The following is an 18,304-nucleotide window of genomic DNA, read 5'->3' as shown; positions in this document are numbered from 1 at the left end:
TAATGAAATTAATGAACTACATATTGTTCTAGGCACCATGGCTATAAAAGTGAACAAGATCTCACTTGCTAGTGAAGGGAAAGTGACACACACATCAATAAATGGTTAAGTGCCATATGGAAAATAAAACATGTTAATGGGACAGAGAGTGAACTGGGTGAAGGAGCTACTAAAGTCTGCCAGCCAGGGAAGTCCTTTCTCAGGAAGTTACATCTGAGCTGGGACTTTAAGGATGACATGAGGAAGACCATGTCAAGACACAGAGGATGAGTTTCTAGAGGTGGAAGAGCTGATGCACACACCCTCAATCAAGAGGATGCCTGGGGTGACCCAGGGACAGAAGAAAAAGGCCAACATGGCTGAAAGGCAGTCAAGTGAAGAGAGAGAGTGGTGTGTGAAGTCAGGGAGGCAGGTGAAGGGTAGGTTCACACAGTCTTGAAGGCCGTGGTAAGAAACTTAAGCTTCATTCTAAGAAAAATGGGCAGCCATCAGTGAAAGGTTTTAAGCAGGGGAGCAACTAGATCTAATTTATATTTCAGAAAAAGATTACTCAGGTTGCTGTGTGCAGAATAAAGTGCAGAAAACAAATGCACAAACAAGCCTCATAAGGAGGAGGCTACTAACGACTAGAAGAGGGTGTACCTGGGGCCAGGAGGAGATGGAAGATGTACTCACACTTGAGGGAACAGTTTGGGGTCAGAAGAGATACCATTTTTGACATAAGAGAAAGTTTTTCTATTGAGATTGGATTCTTTCCCATATGTCAGTCTCTAGGATACCAACAGTAAGAACCTGAGATCTGAGGGGTACTGGAAAGACGAAAAAAAAACTGTAAAGTACTAAATAAGCACAAAATGTAATGGAAAATATCAATAATGAATGCTAAGAATGCAAGACACATATCGTTGGCAAAAGAACACTCATTTTAACATAAGAGAATACAGTCCAGAAATGGACCCACATATATTGTCAATAGATTTTCAACAATGGTACAAAGGAAATTCAATAGAGAAAAGACAGTATATTTAAAAAATGATGCTGAACAACTGAACCAGATGTCCATCTGGAAAACGGAAGGAAGGACAGCAGGGAAAGAGAGAGAGGAAGAGAAAGAAAGAAAGGAGAAAGAGAGGAATTAAGGAAGAAACTCAACCTACATCTCAAACCATAAACAAAAATTAACTGAAACTGTATCATGGGCCTAAACATAAAATTTCTAGAAGAAAATCAGGGAGAAAATCTTTGTGGTCTTGAATGAGGAAAAGATTACTGACAGATAATACCAAAAGTAACACTCATAAAGAAAAAAAAATACATAAACAAGAGTTCATCAATGTTACTTCTGCTCTTCAAAAGATACCATTAAAAAAATAAAAGACAACTACAGATTGTAAAAAAGAAATTTGCAAAATACATAAATGAATTATATCCAGAATATTAAAAAGCTCTCAAAACTTAATAAAAATAACAGACAAGGGAAAAATGAGGTAAAGATACTTATCAAAGAAGATAGCAAATAAACACCCCCCCCCCCACCGAAAAAAAAAAGACATTCAAGGTCATTAGCTGTTGTGGAAGTGCATGAAAACACAAGTTCCACCAATCAAAAATTGGGCAACAGACCTAAATAGATACTTTTCAAAAGAGGACATACAGAAGGCCAAGAGAAATATGAAAACACTAGAGGCCCAGTGCATCTATTCCTGCACCAGTGGAGTCCCTTGGCCTGACCTTCAGGGATCCAGCTGAAACCAGTAGTCGGACATCCCCTGAGGGGTTCTGGAGTGTGACAGGGCACTCTGCAAAGTTGTTGCTCGGCAGCTCCTGCGTTGAGCATCTGCCCCCTGATGGTCAGTGCGCATCATAGCTACCGGCCAGTAGGCTGGTCAACTGGTCCCTTAGACTTATATATATACTAGAGGCCCGGTGCACAAAATTCATGCACTGGGGGGGAGGTCAGTGTCCCTCAGCCCAGCCTGCACCCTCTCCAATCTGGGACCCCTCCCTCGATGGGATCAGGCCTAAAGAGGCAGTCGGACATCCCTCTCACAATCCAGGACTGCTGGCTCCCAGTAGCTCACCTGCCTGATTGCCTTTAACCACTCCCCTGCCAGCCTGATAGATGCCTAACTGCTCCCCTGCTGGCCCGACTGCCCCCAACCGTCCTCCCCTGCAGACCCGGTCCCTCCCAACTGCCCTCCCCTGCAGGCCATCTTTGACCACATGGGGGCGGCCATCTTGTGTGTTGGAGTCATGGTCAATTTGCATATTACTCTTTTATTAGATAGGATTATTAGATAGGATAGATGCTCAAAGTCACTAATCATCTGAGAGATGCAAATCAAAATAACAATGAGGTCCCATCTCACACCTGTCAGAATGGCTATCATCAACAAATCAACAAACGACAAGTGTTGGTGAGGATGCGGAGAAAAAGGAACCCTCATGCACTGCTGGTGGGATTGCAGACTGGTGCAGCCACTGTGGAGAACAGTATGGAGTTTCCTCAAAAAACTAAAAATGGAACTCCCATTTGACCCAGTGATCGCACTTCTAGGAATATATCCCAAGAAATCAGAAACACCAATCAGAAAGGATATATGCACCCCTATGTTCATAGCAGCACAATTCACCATAGCTAAGATTTGGAAACAGCCTAAGTGCCCATCAGCAGATGAGTGGATTAAAAAACTGTGGTACATCTAAACAATGGAATACTATGCTGCTATATAAAAGAAGGAACTCTTACCATTTGCAACAGCATGGATGGAACTGGAGAGCATTATGCTAAGTGAAGTAAGCCGATCGAAGAAAGATAAATATCACATGATCTCACTCATTTGTGGAGTATAATGAACAATATAAACTGAAGAACAAAAATAGATCCAGAGACATAGAAGCATCAAACGGACTATCCAAACTATGAGGGGAGGCGGGGGGTGAGGGGGTAAGAGATCAACCAAAGGACTTGTATGCATGCATATGAGCATAACCAATGGATACAGACAGTAGGGGGGTGAGCAGGCATGTGCTAGGGGGGTGGGAAAAAATAAACAACAACAACAAAAAAACACAGGTTCCACTATTGATCTATCAGAAATGGCTAAAAACCTACAATTCCAAGTGCTGATAAGGATGTGGAGCAAAACTCTCTCCCACATCTTAGTGAGACTACAAACACTGTGGTCACTTTGAAAAACAGTATGTCAGTTACTTAGAAAGTTAAATACAGACTTACCATATAACTCAGCAATCCCACTTCTAGGTAATGACCCAAAAGGAAGGAAAACATATTCATATACAAAAACCTGTATATCAGGGGTCCTCAAACTTTTTAAACAGGGGGCCAGTTCACTGTCCCTCAGACATTCCACACATGCGCACTGCGGGCCCGGGACGAGTCGGCTGCTAAGCAGGACAGGCAGCGGTGGCAAAAACACCCAGCGGGCCGGATAAATGTTTTCGGCGAGCCGCATGTGGCCCGCAGGCCGTAGTTTGAGTACCTCTGCCTGTATATGAATATTTATTGGAGCTTTATTCACAATCACCAAAAAGTGGAGATAAATCCAACTGTCCTTCAAGGAGTGAATGGCTAGATAAAGTGTTATATCTGCACAATGCAATATATTATTCACCTATAAAAAGGAACTCACTACTGATAAAAACAACCAAATCACGCATTGTATTTAATGCAAGATGAAAACTCAAAAGGCTACATACATGGTATATAATTCCATATATATGATAGCCTCAAAAAGGCCTACTTTGGGCCCTAGTTGGTGTGGCTCAGTTGATTGGAGTGACGTCCTGTGCACCGAAAGGTGCAAATTTTATTCCTAGTCAAGATACATGCCCAAGTTTCAGGTTTCATCCCAGGCACTGCAGGAGGCAACCAATCAATGTTTCTCTTACACATTGATGTTTCTCTCTTGTCCTTCCTCTCCCTAAAAAATCAATAAAAATATTTTAAAAGGCCTCTCCTGGATTGGACAAGGTCTAGGATAGGGAAAAGAACTGACTACAAAGAACAAAGGAATTTGAAGGAGTAGGGCAGAGCAGAAGAGAGATATTCTAGTCAAGCATGTCAAACTCACGGCTGGCAGGCTGCATGCCCACCAGCCGCGAGTTTGACATGCTTGTTCTAGATCTTGATAGTGGTGGTAGATGACTGTATTCGGTTGTCAAGTTTCACAGAACTGTATGCTAGAAGGGGTAAATTTTACTTTACACAAATTATACGTTGATAAATCTGACTTTAAAAAAGAATACAGAATATATAAGCAATGAATGTGTACTGCTAGATTCCTAATTCCACATATCCACAAGTATAAAGAAATATACAAATTTGTAAACGTATACAACCTCATTTTTATTATTATTTTTTTAATTGTCTGTTTCCCTTTACTCTGCTATCCTTGGAAACTAAAGTTTTATTTAAATTAAAGTGTGTTAATTAAAAGTTGATTAGGTATAGTAAAATGTAAAACCTGGAATCTTGCAACTACCAAAACTTTAGTAAGATGATTTAAACGTAATTTGAAGATCATTTCAGAATACATTTCAGAAAACATTGAAAAATATCATTCTAAGTGAAAATAAAATGTGCCCCTTTAATAGGACTTAGTAAAGGTACTTAAATATTTGCTGAATGAATGAGTGGATGTAATGATTAATCACTCTTATTATTCTCCTAAAAGATTCTACCCTTTTTGCAAAGATGCTTAGAACACTCAAAATCACAAATGCATTTTTTGGGTAAAAGAATTCCCCGAATGATTTCCCAGAGATTTCCAATCCTGCTTAAAACTTAGCTTAAGCTATTAACCTTTAAGTGGCCTATTTGGAATGAGCCTACCTCATCCCTCCCTCCCAACTCTCAGAGACACAAGGCAGGCTGGGTCCACAGGGAAAAGGTCTGACTAAATGGAAGTTGGTGATGTTGCTTGTAGGAACACTACTGGGAAGCAGTCAGTAAGAAAATTAGAAAAGATGTAGCAAAATGGAAAGAATAAAAACCTAAGCAATAAAAAAAAAGGATAACAATGTACAAGCTTGCAAACTGCTATGAGTGTAAGCTGCTTCTCTGTAACATTTCCATCAGGATCCCTGGGCCCCTATACAGGCCTGGAGTGAATGAAATGCAGATTCACAGACCTGGGAAACTGCTTTCTAGAGTGGAAGCCCAGTGTCCACAAGCCTTAAACAATGTAAGATACACCCACCCAGACACACTCAGCATCTCTTGTAACACGGTGTGCTGAACTCTACCCTGACCTGTGGAAATACATTAGAAGGAGGGAAAGAAGGGCTCCTTTCCGGAACAAAAAAACAGTAGCACTTCGTGGTAGCAACAATTAAAAAACAACAAAATCTGAGACTAGGTTCTAGAAATTTCTTCTAGAGAAACTTTGCAATAGAAATTAATGGAGTACAGAACATAAGAACAAATTAGAAATCCTGTCCTTTACCTAGATTTTTTGGGAGTTCTGAAATGGAGGCAGAGCTAAAAAATGATTTAAATAATGAGTCTTTGTTATGAGAAGAGAAATTATTGCCTCTTAGAGCCTCACTGAATTATAGCACAAAGATTAGATTATGACTACATCACTGATCGACAGTACATGAACCAGTTAAAAACAAGGGTGAAGTGCAGACCTACAACATAAAACTGCTTTGGCTTATGAGCAATCACAGCTTCATCATACTCCGTGAGAGTGGTGAGCAAAGCCTTACAATTGCAGAAAACCTCTCTTTGGCTCCCAACCTCCATCCCAGCAAGCTGTGTACATGAAGTAGCCAGTGGCCAGAATATTTTATATAAAGCCTTTAAACTCCATGCACATTGTTCAGTGAAGACAGTAACAAAGCTAGAACAATCTCTGATAAAATGCAAATCTAGGTTATAACTCAGTTTTAAGTTTATCTTATGTAATATACATTTAGAAAATAGCAGTAGTAATCAGTTGGGAGAAGAACAAGAAAGGGAAGCTCACCTAATAAGTTTATTGAAAACTATTTATTTTAAAAATAATGTAAAAGATGAGCTGTTCACAAATCATGCTTCTAGCCCGTGAGATGAGCTACCTATACCAGAAAACCCCCTTACAGAGCCTGAGGCCTGAGTCCAGTCCCCAGTGTCTGTTCCTAGAGCAGCGGTTCTCAACCTGTAGGTCGCGACCCCTTTGGGGGTCGAACGACCCTTTCACGGGGTCGCCTAAGACCATTGGAAAACACATGTATAATTACATATGGTTTTAGTGATTAATCACTATGCTTTAATTATGTTCAATTTGTAAGAATGAAAATACATCCTGCATATCAGATATTTACATTACGATTCATAACAGCAGCAAAATTACAGTTATGAAGTAGCAACGAAAATAATTTTATGGTTGGGGGGTCACCACAACATGAGGAACTGTATTAAAGGGTCGCGGCATTAGGAAGGTTGAGAACCACTGTCCTAGAGGGAAGCAGAGGAGGAACAGGGCTTGGCTACAGATAATTTTGAGAGATGATCCCAGAGCAGGGAAAATTAATCAGAGGAGGGAAACACAAAACGAGGATGTATTCTTGATCACTACACCAAGAGTTGATCACTACCATGGGCAACTTAAGCTCCACCCCACTGTGACCCTTTGTGGAGGAATGTAGAAAGCACTTCAAAATTGTCCACCCACGGGGCAGGAGGGGCACATTCCACTGCCTATTTGCCTGTAGATCCGGGATTTGCCCCATAGGGTAGTGACTCTCCCACCTTTCAGAGCTGCATATGCATAAATGAAGAGTGGAGTCCCACAAAGGCCCCAGGAAAAGCACTGTAGCTGAGCAGAGTTGTCCAGCCAGGCCATAGGTAAAGGCAATCAATGGCTAGAGAGACAGGGGTTATGAGTGGGCCCAGGAAGAACAACATTTGTGTCTCAGAAAGATAATAGCACAACTACTGTAAAACGAACAATACCTCTAGAAAGCCCTTTATTATCAAACACAGAAGAGATGAAAACAGGGCTCTTGGATACTTAATACATTTTTGCTTTTGTTTAAAAGCAGTTACATTTTTTATTTTATTTCAAATTTTGTGTTAAAGTCTGTGTTGTAAGGGAGGGGAAAACACACTCGTTTTTATATATGCCCACATATTTATATCTTTTAGTGTTTTTTGCCTTAATGCTAATCATTTTTTAAAGGGACTACAAGGGAAATTACCACAATGGTACATCTAAATGCCTCTGAAACTTAAAATGGCAGTTTTGAAATCTACCATGGAAAAAGAGTGGCATATATTTGAAAACTGTCATACTGCAAAACCTTCTGCCAAAATGCCAATCTGGAATGTATACATATATAATTTAAGGGCAAATCATATGACAAGGACAATAAAACAAAATGCTAAGAGGAAGAAAAAAACCCCAAAGGTGTTGTCTTTCTTTTTTAAAAAACATAACTCTAACACATAGGGTAGTAAAGGCAAAGTCATTTAAATCATTTCCTTAGTAATACAAGTAATATTTAAATAGATTTAATAGTGCTGCTCCAAACCAATGAATTATGGGTTTAAAACCTATTAAAATGTAATGTTTTTCTCCTGAGCTGAGAGGAGAGAGATTTAAATCCACTGAATTTTAATATTTCAGCTTGAGCTGCAGGAGGTAGAGAAAGTCCAAATGAACTATTCCATCAGCACCATTCAAGCATGAACATTTTAATCAGTTTTACTTCCTTGGAGTTCTCTAACACAGTTTACGCTGTCATTCTGAAAGCACTTAACACAGAGAGTGTGAAAAACCACCAAGGCTTGTTATTGCCTTCACAATTGATGGCAAATAATTTTGCAGACTTCCTATCATTAAAATGTCACTGCTAAAAATTGAGGTTCAGCATTTCTTGTGCTAAACTGCATTTTCCTACAACACCATAGCATACCTGTTCTTGAAGGATTTTTTAAGGGGTGTGCTTTTTTAAAAAAATGCATTATTTCTATCATGTTTTTTCTCCAAAGAGTTGGGTTTAAAAAGTGGGGGGAATCCACAGGAACCTCATTTCCTATTTTTACAAGCCAAACATTTTCTTTTCCAATGTTTATCCCTAATAAAACTTTTGTTTCTTTATGGTAGTTTCTTTGGTGAAATTTTATGAGGTTCCTATGTCAGCCTCCTTTATTAAGCATAACCACATTCACACAGCATGTGCTGATTATATAGTGTAATGGATTTAAAAAGCATTCTAAGATAGTCATATGACTCAATTTAATAATATAGGAAATGAAAACATCATTTCTAATTAGATCATATTACTGATTTAAAACTACAATTTGTGTGTTGTTCCAACAGTGTGATCTCGCAGAGATTCTAATTTAAAAACACAGTGGCTAGTAGAACACATGACAAGATCAAGCTAAATGCATAACACTCCCTTAGCCCATTTCGAGGGAACTCCAGGAAGCTTCAAGGAAACAAGAGCTACAACAAATTCAAAACAAAACACAAAATATTAATTGTAGAAAACACAGGAATTTTCCTGATTTTTTTCTTATAAATAAGAGACAAATGATATTTAACTTATTTCAATCTATCAACAGTTTTAAACTGAACATGACCTGTGAAAGAAATCATTATAACTGTGTTTCATTCCATTAAGCACAACTAGCTCATTGTCAGGAGAACAAGCAGCCTCTGCAGGTTCCGGGCTCACTTCAGCATTTTGCATTTAAACGGCATGGATCACTGGTTTGGCTCATTTACCAATGAAGGTAGAATAATATTGCAGAGTTAAAAAGGTGCTTCATCAGATTTCATTAAACCTGGGAACATTTGCACTTGTCTGGATGGTATGCATACATATAAAAAAAGATACACATATAGCGATAAATAAATGAAGGTCTGCAGGAGCTTAGGTGGGTCTTTGCTTCTCAGGAGAAAAATTTTCATCCCCTCGGTGCATATAATCATTGCAGACTACAGTCTAAGACTCAAGTAACAATCTAGAATTGACCCCTCATCACTTTTGCTTGCAGGTCAAATCACCATCACCTCACAACTCAGCCATGCCCAAGGGCAACAGCAGGTGCATTTAAAATTCCAAAATGTTACAACTCAGAAACTACTGGACACAAGGCACTATCCGGGATGAAACAAAGACCAAGGAGACAGAACAGCAGCAGCAGAAATGCATCATGTGAGTTTATTTTCAAGCTCTTTCCTTCTCCCTATCTAGGAGGTTTGTTTTTCTATTTCTGCAACCTATTTTTCAGAAGTCAGACTATGTGATTTAGACTTCATTTTCTGCTCAGATACAAATAATCTGGAATTGCCACCAGATCCACCAGCTATACATATGCTGCTTTTGACAGCATGCAGATCTACTGAGTTAGTTCTTCAAATAAGTTTTGAGGTCACAAAATTAAATTTAGTTTTATTTTAATAATTAAATCCATATATACACAATCTATATCGGTTATTCGGCTACAGTCTAATAAATCGCCCTTTCCCTGAGAAAAGGCAACCTGCCATCCCATTCAAAACCAAGCATGTAAAATGAAATAGATACAAAAGAGTAATAAAATATACTTTATGTGAAGGGAAGGAAACTTGTTCTGATTTTTATATCTTCCCTCATATTTTTAAGCAACATCCGACACAAAACAATGTTTTTTATTTAGATTAATCTCTCCACTGTAGAGACAGTAACTAGTAAGACTCAAAAAAGAAACAAAATAAGTGTTCTGTTTTTCTAGAGAAGACTGCCAACCAGACATAAGGTAGGATAGATACCTATATTTTAGTAGTTCCTACAAACAATGAACACTAAGCCAGAAATGACCCAGCAAGCTCGCATTTCACCCATTCTCACTCCTTCACCAGCGAACAGTGCAGTGCCTGACAAATGTAGGTTCTATCCTTAATGACCTAATAATACATCCCTAGGTGAACACAGCACACATTTCAAGCAAGCACAACTGGTATCTATATAACAATCCTATATAATAAAAGCCTAATATGCTAATTATCCCCTCAGGCGGTCGTTTGACCAGGAGACCGGGAGTTCGACCACTTGCTATGACGTGCACTGACCACCAGGGGGTGGCACGGAACATGGCATACGTCGGCAATGTGGCGCTAGCAGCGGATGGCAGTGGAGACGCTGCCGGTTCCAACTGGCCCCGACGAGAGTGGAACCGCGACGGGATGGTGGAGCAGGTGAGTGGGTGCGAGGGATGGTGGAGCAGGTGAGTGGGTGCGAGCAGGGCCCGATCTCCCCGCCAACTGCCCCACCAATCGCCCCACAGACGGCTTCCAGTGGTGACGGCGGGGGAGCAGGGCCGCTGCCCAGCTCACAGGCGCTGAAGGAACCAGGGGGAAGGCCAGGCTCTGATCGATCAACCCGCAGGCAGGATGGTGGAGCAGGTAAGGGGGCGAAGCCAAGGCAGGGTGCCAGGCAGGGCTGCAGGGCTGCGAGGCTGGGGGCGCGAGCTGGAGACCAATCTCCGCAGGCCACCCTGAAGGACCCCACCCGTGTACAAATTCGTGCGTGTGTGTGTGTGTATGTGTGCACACACACACACACACACACACACACACACACACACACACTAGAGGCCCGGTGCACAAAAATTTGTGCACTTGGGGTGGGGGGGGGGTCCCCTCAGCCCGGCCTGTGCCCTCTCGCAGTCTGGGACCCCTCAGGGGATGACCACTTGCTGGCTTAGGCCTGCTCCCTGGGGGGATCGGGCCCAAGCTGGCAGTCAGACATCCCTCTGGCAGCCCAGAAGCCCTCAGGGGATGTCCACTTGCCAGCGGGGAGCAGGCCTAAACTGCAGTCGGACATCCTTAGTGCTGCTGAGGAGGCAGGAGAGGCTCCCACCACCACCACTGTACTGGCAGCCATCAGCCTGGCTTGTGGCTGAGCAGAGCTCCCCATGGGAGAGTACCCTGACCACCAGAGGGCAGCTCCTGCATTGAGCGTCTGCCCCCTGGTGGTCAGTGTGTGTCATAGTGACCAGTCATTCCCAGTCTTTCTTCTGTTAGAGTCAGTTTGCATATTACCCTTTTACTATATAGGAAAGAGGCCTGGTGCACAGGTGGGGGCTGGCTGGTTTGCCCTGAAGGGTGTCCTGGATCAGGGTGGGGGTCCAGCTTGGGTGCCTGGCCAGCTTGGATGAGGGGACGATGGCTGTTTGCAGCTGGTTGCACCCCCTTCAGGGTGGGGTCCCCACTGGTGTGCCTGGCCAGTCTGGGTGAGGGGCTGAGGGCTGTTTTCAGGCTGGTGGGTGACTGAAGCTCCCAACCCCTCCTTTTTTTTCTTTTTTTATTCTGGGATTTATTTACCTTCTATGGTTGTCATTGGAGCTGAGAGCCGGCTCCAGTTTGAGGCCTCGGCTGCTGAAAGCAGGTATCTGAGATTTGTTTAGCTTCTATAATTGAAACACTGTTGCAGCTCCAGCTCTGAGGCCCGGCTGGCTGAAAGCAGGTTTCTGGGGTTTGTTTAGCTTCTATAATTGCAACACAGTTGCTTAGAGTGCAGCTCAGAGCCCGGCGCAGCAGGCGGGGAATCTTGGCTTCCTCCATCGCCGGGGCAACCAAGCCTCCTGTTTGCTTCAGCTGCGTGGCTGCCGGCCGCCATCTTGGTTGGCAGTTATTTTGCATATCACCCTGATTAGCCAATGGGAAGCGTGTCGGAGGCACGGTTAATTACCCTATTTGTCTTTTATTAGATTAGATATATATGCCTAAGCGACCATTAGACCATTCAACCGGTAGCTATGATGTGCACTGACCACCAGGGGGCAGATGCTCAATGCACAGGCATGGAAATATGGAACAGATGAATCTCACAGGGAAAGTGGGAGGGTGGGAAGAGATTCACTAAAGATCTTATATGCATACTAGAGGCCTGGTGCACGGATTTGTGCACCGGTGGGGTCCCGCAGCTTGGCCTGGGGGGATAGGGCTGAAACTGGCAGTCCAACATCCCCCGAAGGGTCCCGGGATGTGAGAGGGTGTAGGCCAGGCCAAGGGACACTAGCTTTACATATAATTCTAACTTTAAAAACAATGCTCTGAAATTTTAGGAAATAACTATGAAATTTTCCTCTCTGATCTCTCCCGCAACCCCCCAGGAAAGAAAATGTGTGACAAATGAGTCTACATGGTTTGTTCTGATTCAGCCTCTTCTTTCCAAGGGCACTTCCAAAGAAATAAAGGTCACTTTATTCCATGCATTATGTCTTCTAATTTACTATCAGTATTTTTCTGTGGTCAGAGGGACAGAAAATAAAGCTCAAAACAGCTCATTAACATACAAGCTACAATCAGACTATCTGCTCTGCCACCATCACAGTCATCCCAGAGTTCTGATTTCCTTGTTAAAAGACAGAGGCATAATTGAAGCAATATCTTCACTTCAGATTGATTATCAAGCGACCCTTATCCGCATCTTCACTCAGCAATTTGAATTTTAATGAAAGTAAATGGAATAATTAGCATTTCAAAGTGTGTTTGATACACTGGGGGGAAAAAAGAGAGAAGACTTTTGTGTGTAATCTATACACAAAAGAAAAAATTGGGGAGGGGCAGAAAGAGGCAAGTACAGTTGTAGTGTCTTCATTACAATAAGGAAGGAACTGCTTGTACGGGCCATATAAATAGAGATGTGAATACTGTGCTCTTTCAGCTACAAGTTCTCACTTGATTTCTAAGTTTTCGCACCTTATTTTATCACTTGTTACTTTAATCTGGGGTGAACAAAAATACAAGTGGAGTTGGAGTGACTGCCCAAATCCATGAATTCCAGCAACATTATTAATGCTACTATCACCAGGAAAGATTTTTTAACTGGGCCACTGATTTTCTAAAAAGTGTTGTTCATCTATCATTTCTACTACAAATGGATGCTAGTCCATAAGAACCACTCATCACAGGATATAGTAGGGTGATGCAAAAATTTCATTTCATTAAAAATGAAATTAAGATACTCTGTATTTGAGGAAAGATAAAAGAAACCGGGTCATTTTAATATCAGGAAGATATGAATCTTTTTCTAGCATCGGTTAGCAACAGAAGCTGATTGCAAAGGAAAGAAATATTGTGAAAACTAATCAGTCTCTCTTTAGGGGAAAGTTTTCGGAAATATGTCAACCTGACTTGATGAGAGTACCATCCAAAGTTTCTAAGGTAGCCACCAAAATTCACATGAGATTAAAGGTAAAGTGCTTAATTTCATTTTGTGGTCCTTTACTGCCTTTTGCCCTTTTGATGGAATGAAATTTAAAAGAGAATGAGAGAACTGATGACAAACACCAAAATCAGAGCTAAAATGGAAAGGCCACGTACCCCAATGATGGCGTTCAGTTCTGCCATGGTCACCTGCTTGGCCCGTTCCACAGCCTGCACCACTTGTTGCTGGTGCTATAAATGAAGATCAGAAACAGAATACCATTATTTGTTTTCTAGTAGATCAAGAATAGCTTTCCCTAGCATGTCCTCTAACTTCAATTACATGCAAAACAGGATTTATGGGTCTCCACATTTCAAAGAAACGCCTGGATAGTAGATGACTAAACGTCTACAGTACATTTGGGTCTAGGCTGCTGAGAAGCAACTGGGCATCCAACTGTGCCCCCATGAAAGATGCTCCCTTACAACTGGTAAAAGCAGTTTAAATGTTACTTTCATCTCAGTGGTACACTTTGACTCAACCTCATCCCACCAGTACTAACAAACAAAATACAACAACTCATTTCATCTGCTTTCTTTGTTCTTCCTCTTCTCTATCTACCTACACAAAAAAATATTCAAAATATTTCCTAGAAACACTTATTTTTTAAATTTTTCCTAATTTTGTTAAACACTAGAAGGATATGCAAAACTGAACATTGATGTTTCCTCTATAAATGTGAAAAGAGTTCATATCTTAATGTAATGAGGGGCTACATATTTGAAAGGGATTTAAAATGTACAACTCTTGCTACTAGTCAAGTTTAAAAATTCCAGGTATTTCTTTTAAATGCGATGGAAAAACTAAAACCTACAATTTTAAGTCATTTTTTTTTTGGGGGGGGGGGGGGCTAAGATGGATAGTATACGGTCATTTCTCTATCCATGATTCAGTTCTACAAAAAATGATCTGTGTAACATTAGAAAAATTAAATAGCACAGAACTCTCCACATGGAGGCACTCACATCTGGACATACACAAGTGCTCCAAATATAAATGTCTTTCCCACCTAAATACACTTAACATTCTAGGATCAGTCTAAAATAGGTCTCTTCTGCACTCCTTTTAACTCAGTTGAGTGAATGAAGAGCCAAAGGGGCTGTTATGTGTCCCTGGGAACAGTCTTGTTTTGGTTGATCCTAATTGAGAAAAGTAGCTAACTTTCTCCACTGCTTTGAAGTGAATATAAAGCTCAGTTATCATACTAAGTAGTACATACAAAGAGCTAGGCCATCATGAAACATGAAATTCCCCTTGAGCTACCTGGTACTACACATTCCAAAACCCTCAAATAAATAATTACTGAGGTTAACTAGGGTGACCACCATTTCCACCTCCAAGCTGTATAGGGGTAGTGGAGGAGGTGATGTGAGAGAGGAAACTGCTTTAAATCAGTTATCTACATGTGGTGTTTTCACCCTTGATTTCCTAACAGTAATATGTATTTTGTGCCTACAACTAATGGGAAAAAACATGTCAAAAAACAGATCATTGCATTTGAAGCTTTTAATAAACTCTAAACATTAAATATACCTTTGATTATTTTTAATGGTAAGACTTTTAAAACAAGGGCTTAAGAAGCAATCCCAACGTCTTTATAGATATCCCTGTTCACTCTCTTACTCTTTAATAATATGTCTGCCAAGGTGAAATACCTCATTTCTCTCTTTCTCTGAAGAAAAGTAAAAACCCTAAAAAATTGCCCAGCTGGTGTGGGTAGTGGTGAAGCATAGACCTATGAACCAGGGGGTCGTGGTTTGACTCTTGGTCAGGGCATCCAGGAGGCAGCCAATCAATGATTCTCTTTCATCATTGCTGTTCCTATCTCACTCTCTCTCCCTCCCTCTCTGACATCAATGAAAATATATTTAGAAAAAAAAACCTAAAAATTTATGAAAACACTAGGAGAGGCACAATCAATAAAATGACCAGTTATAATAGTAATTTTCCCTTAAAGCCAACCTGACTATGTATGCTTACTGAGTACCTACTTACTATGTGCCCAAGTACAGAGCTCACATTTAGATTATTTGGTATTCTGAGTAATGAAAATGGCAGTATTTGGAAAGCAGAGAAAAAGACAACATGTAGGACAATTCTAGGATTCATATAACCTCTAGTGTGCCGGGGAGCGCGATCGCGCTCCTCCTGCAGTGTCACTATTAGATGCTAGTAGTTCACTCTTTATTGACAAATGGCACCTAAGTGCAGATTATTTATGATGCCGAATGTTTGTGGTTCTAAAATCGACCACTGGCATTTATCTGCCTAATTTTTTACAGGTACTACGTTTTATGAAGTTTACTCAGATTTTGTAGCCCTAAAGCTTCAAAATGGCGTCCAGTTCTAAGTCTGCTTTTATTAGTGATGATGATATTGCTAAATATGTCAATTCTTGCTGTGAAGATGACGATTTTGTGGAAGATATTGGAGAAGGGTGTCCCTCTATTTTAACATTATATGTTTTGTTCAAATTTTTTTTCTACTAGTATTTTACAATACAATCAGCAAACAATATATGTCAAAGATGAAAACAAATGTAAAGGTTTCCTTAAGTTTTTGAACATGTCACTTCATTTACTTGCGATTCATAATTTTTTTCCTAAACTGCTGTAAAATCAGCAAAAATGCCTTGGCAATTTTAGCATAGTTCCTAGGATATTGGTTGGCACTCAAAGGGTTAATACCCAAAGTAAGTACAGTGGGGCCTTGACTTACGAGTGTCCACAATAACGAGTATCTTGAGATATGAGCTGTCTCTCAGCCGATTTTTTGCTTTCAGTTGAGAGCTAAAATTCTGGTTAAGAGCCAGCTTCAGATACCCCACTGCTAGTTGGCGCAGCGAATGTCACAGTGAACACCACAACATCAGCCCAGCATCACGTGTCTCACTCGTTCACTGGTGATTTGACATACAAGTAATTTGAGTTATGAGCTCCGTCACGGAACGAATTAAACTCTTAAGTCAAGGCCCCACTGTATATGGACAGAAATTTTTATGATCTTTTCCACCTTTTATTTTCAACAATGAAATTGTTGAAATTCAACAATGGCTGCTCAAAACTTCTAAAAACCCGAAAGCCCAGGAACCACATGTACACATATCCAACGCACATATCGTTCATTCTACTCATGCATCCATTCACTCAATAAGCTTTTAAGCGTGTCTTACCCTCTGCCATTTCTGTATATTATTAAAATATCATATTACTAAAATACTTTGTATTAAGCATTCAAAGAACAGTTCCAAAAGATAAAGATGCAGAAAATACATCTAGTTAGGGCCTTTCTACCATAAAGATTGTTCAACTCTTGCTTCTTAAACTGTATTCCAGCTGCCAAGATAGGCAAAGCTGCCTTAGGCTGTGGGGATATCTTTCTGCCTCAGTATTAAAATCAAATGCATTGATTGAGAAAACCAGAAACACACCAGTGAGCCATAACACGGACATCTGATGTTCCTATAGAAACTTATTAAAAAGCCAGAATGACAATGGAAGTCATGATTCAGCTCCTTCCTTGTCTCTCACGGCACTGGCCATATTATGCCACATCTGAACTTACTTATAGTTCAGAATTTTACTTCCCTATTTCTTCGAATCATCTGCTGTTTAAGGAAAGAGTCTTTGAACAGAAGCTCCTTAAGGCAAAATATGCTTCCTCCCCTGTGTGCTCTGAAAGCACCAGAAACACCCCCACATGGCTCACTCAGCAACACACTACCATTATACCAGACTAAAGAAGTGTGCACAAGGTGTGCAAATTAAAACGAGAGAAGGGGCAAATGAGAAGAAAAAACACAGAAGCAGCCCACAGTACTCTCATAAACTGACCCAAAGGAAGCATTTTTTTCTATGTTCAAATTTTAACAAATAACCTATCTGAATTAGAAAATACAGCAAAAGTTTTTCACATCTTCTTAGAAACAGAATGGCTTTCCCATTATTTCTGCCACCGCTTCCCCTTTTCCTTCCCTTCCCCATCTGTTCCTCTCCTCCCACTCCACACCACATCTCATTTCCTCTCCCACTTCCTGCCTATCCCCTCTGCCACCTCACCACAAGTGGTGAAGCCACTCTAGACCCAGTAAATCTGCATTAAGCAATAATCCTTATGGCCTCTTTTATTGCTCAAGCTGCTCACTCAGCTAAGCTCCTAGTTTGAACTTTATACCAGCACCAACAAATAAAATACCACTAAGAATGTATTAATAATCCAAAGGTAAGATGGGAGTTCCTTTAACCAGGAATTGGATGAGAGAGAGGGAGAGAGACCTAATTATTCTTTAAAATACTCTGATGTATAATTTTTAAAGAATCCTTATTAAAAAAAAAACACCAACATTGTGGTTATGGTTATACAACTCTAAATTTACTAAAAATCATTTAATTGTGCACTTAAAATGTGTAAATATTATGATGTGTAAATTATATCTCAATAAAATACTGTGATTTAAGGAATACAAGCATCTTTGGGAAACATGGTCACTAAATGAAATTCTATACATTAAATCAACTGCCTACTTACTTTCATCATAAAATTATTTTTTTGCATTTGTTCAGAAAAAGTATTGGAAGAACCAAGATGGCGGCATAGGTTAACGCCGGAGTTTGCTGCTTTGAACAACTACTTCAAAAGTGAAACCAAAAAACGGAAGGGACATCACCCAGAACCACAGGAACGCTGGCTGAGTGGAAGTCCTACAACTAGGAGGAAAGAGAAACGCATACGGACACTCAGAGGAGGCGCAGTGCTGAAGTCAAAGTCTGAGGTGCGGAGTGCTCGCAGAGCGGGCTGGCGGCGGAGGGCGCGGTTGGCGTTTTCAATCGGGAGGGAGTCGCAGACTCTGAGCTCCAGATCCGGGCGAGTCTTTAGGGACCCAGACTCAAACGGGAGAAGCGGGACTGTCTGGCTTCGGTCAGAGCGAGTGCAGCTTTCTCTCCGAGGTTTGCAGCCATTGCTGGGACTCAGAGAGGCAGAGCCCCTGGGGACAGGGCTGAGAGCCGCCATAACTGCTCTCTCCGGCCCACCCTATTGATCCGCCCCGCCCCGCCCAAGCCCTGCACAGAGGCATTTGCCGGATAGCCTCAGG

The 18,304-nt window shown here is 41.1% G+C and overlaps 1 protein-coding gene across 9 annotated transcripts in view; it reads right to left on the bottom strand.

The window, feature by feature from the left end:
- The window catches only part of TLE4 (TLE family member 4, transcriptional corepressor), a gene marked incomplete at its 5' end in the record, with an annotated part of 149,451 nt that overhangs the window by 81,749 nt on the left and 49,398 nt on the right, over positions 1 to 18,304 (bottom strand). For 7 of the 9 annotated variants that reach the window (XM_081103239.1, XM_081103238.1, XM_081103242.1 and 4 more), the window contains one exon: positions 13,329 to 13,403. The exons of the other annotated variants lie outside the window; for them this stretch is intronic. In XM_081103239.1, the coding sequence (XP_080959365.1) occupies positions 13,329 to 13,403 (75 nt within the window). The remainder of the gene's footprint in view (positions 1 to 13,328; positions 13,404 to 18,304) is intronic. 9 annotated transcript variants of the gene reach the window in all.

The sequence above is a fragment of the Myotis nattereri genome, assembly GCF_964212035.1.
Source record: "Myotis nattereri genome assembly, chromosome: 12".
NCBI classification, from domain to species: Eukaryota; Metazoa; Chordata; class Mammalia; order Chiroptera; family Vespertilionidae; genus Myotis; species Myotis nattereri.
Note: the sequence above shows the minus strand (reverse complement) of the source record. Positions and strands in the feature narration are given on the sequence as shown.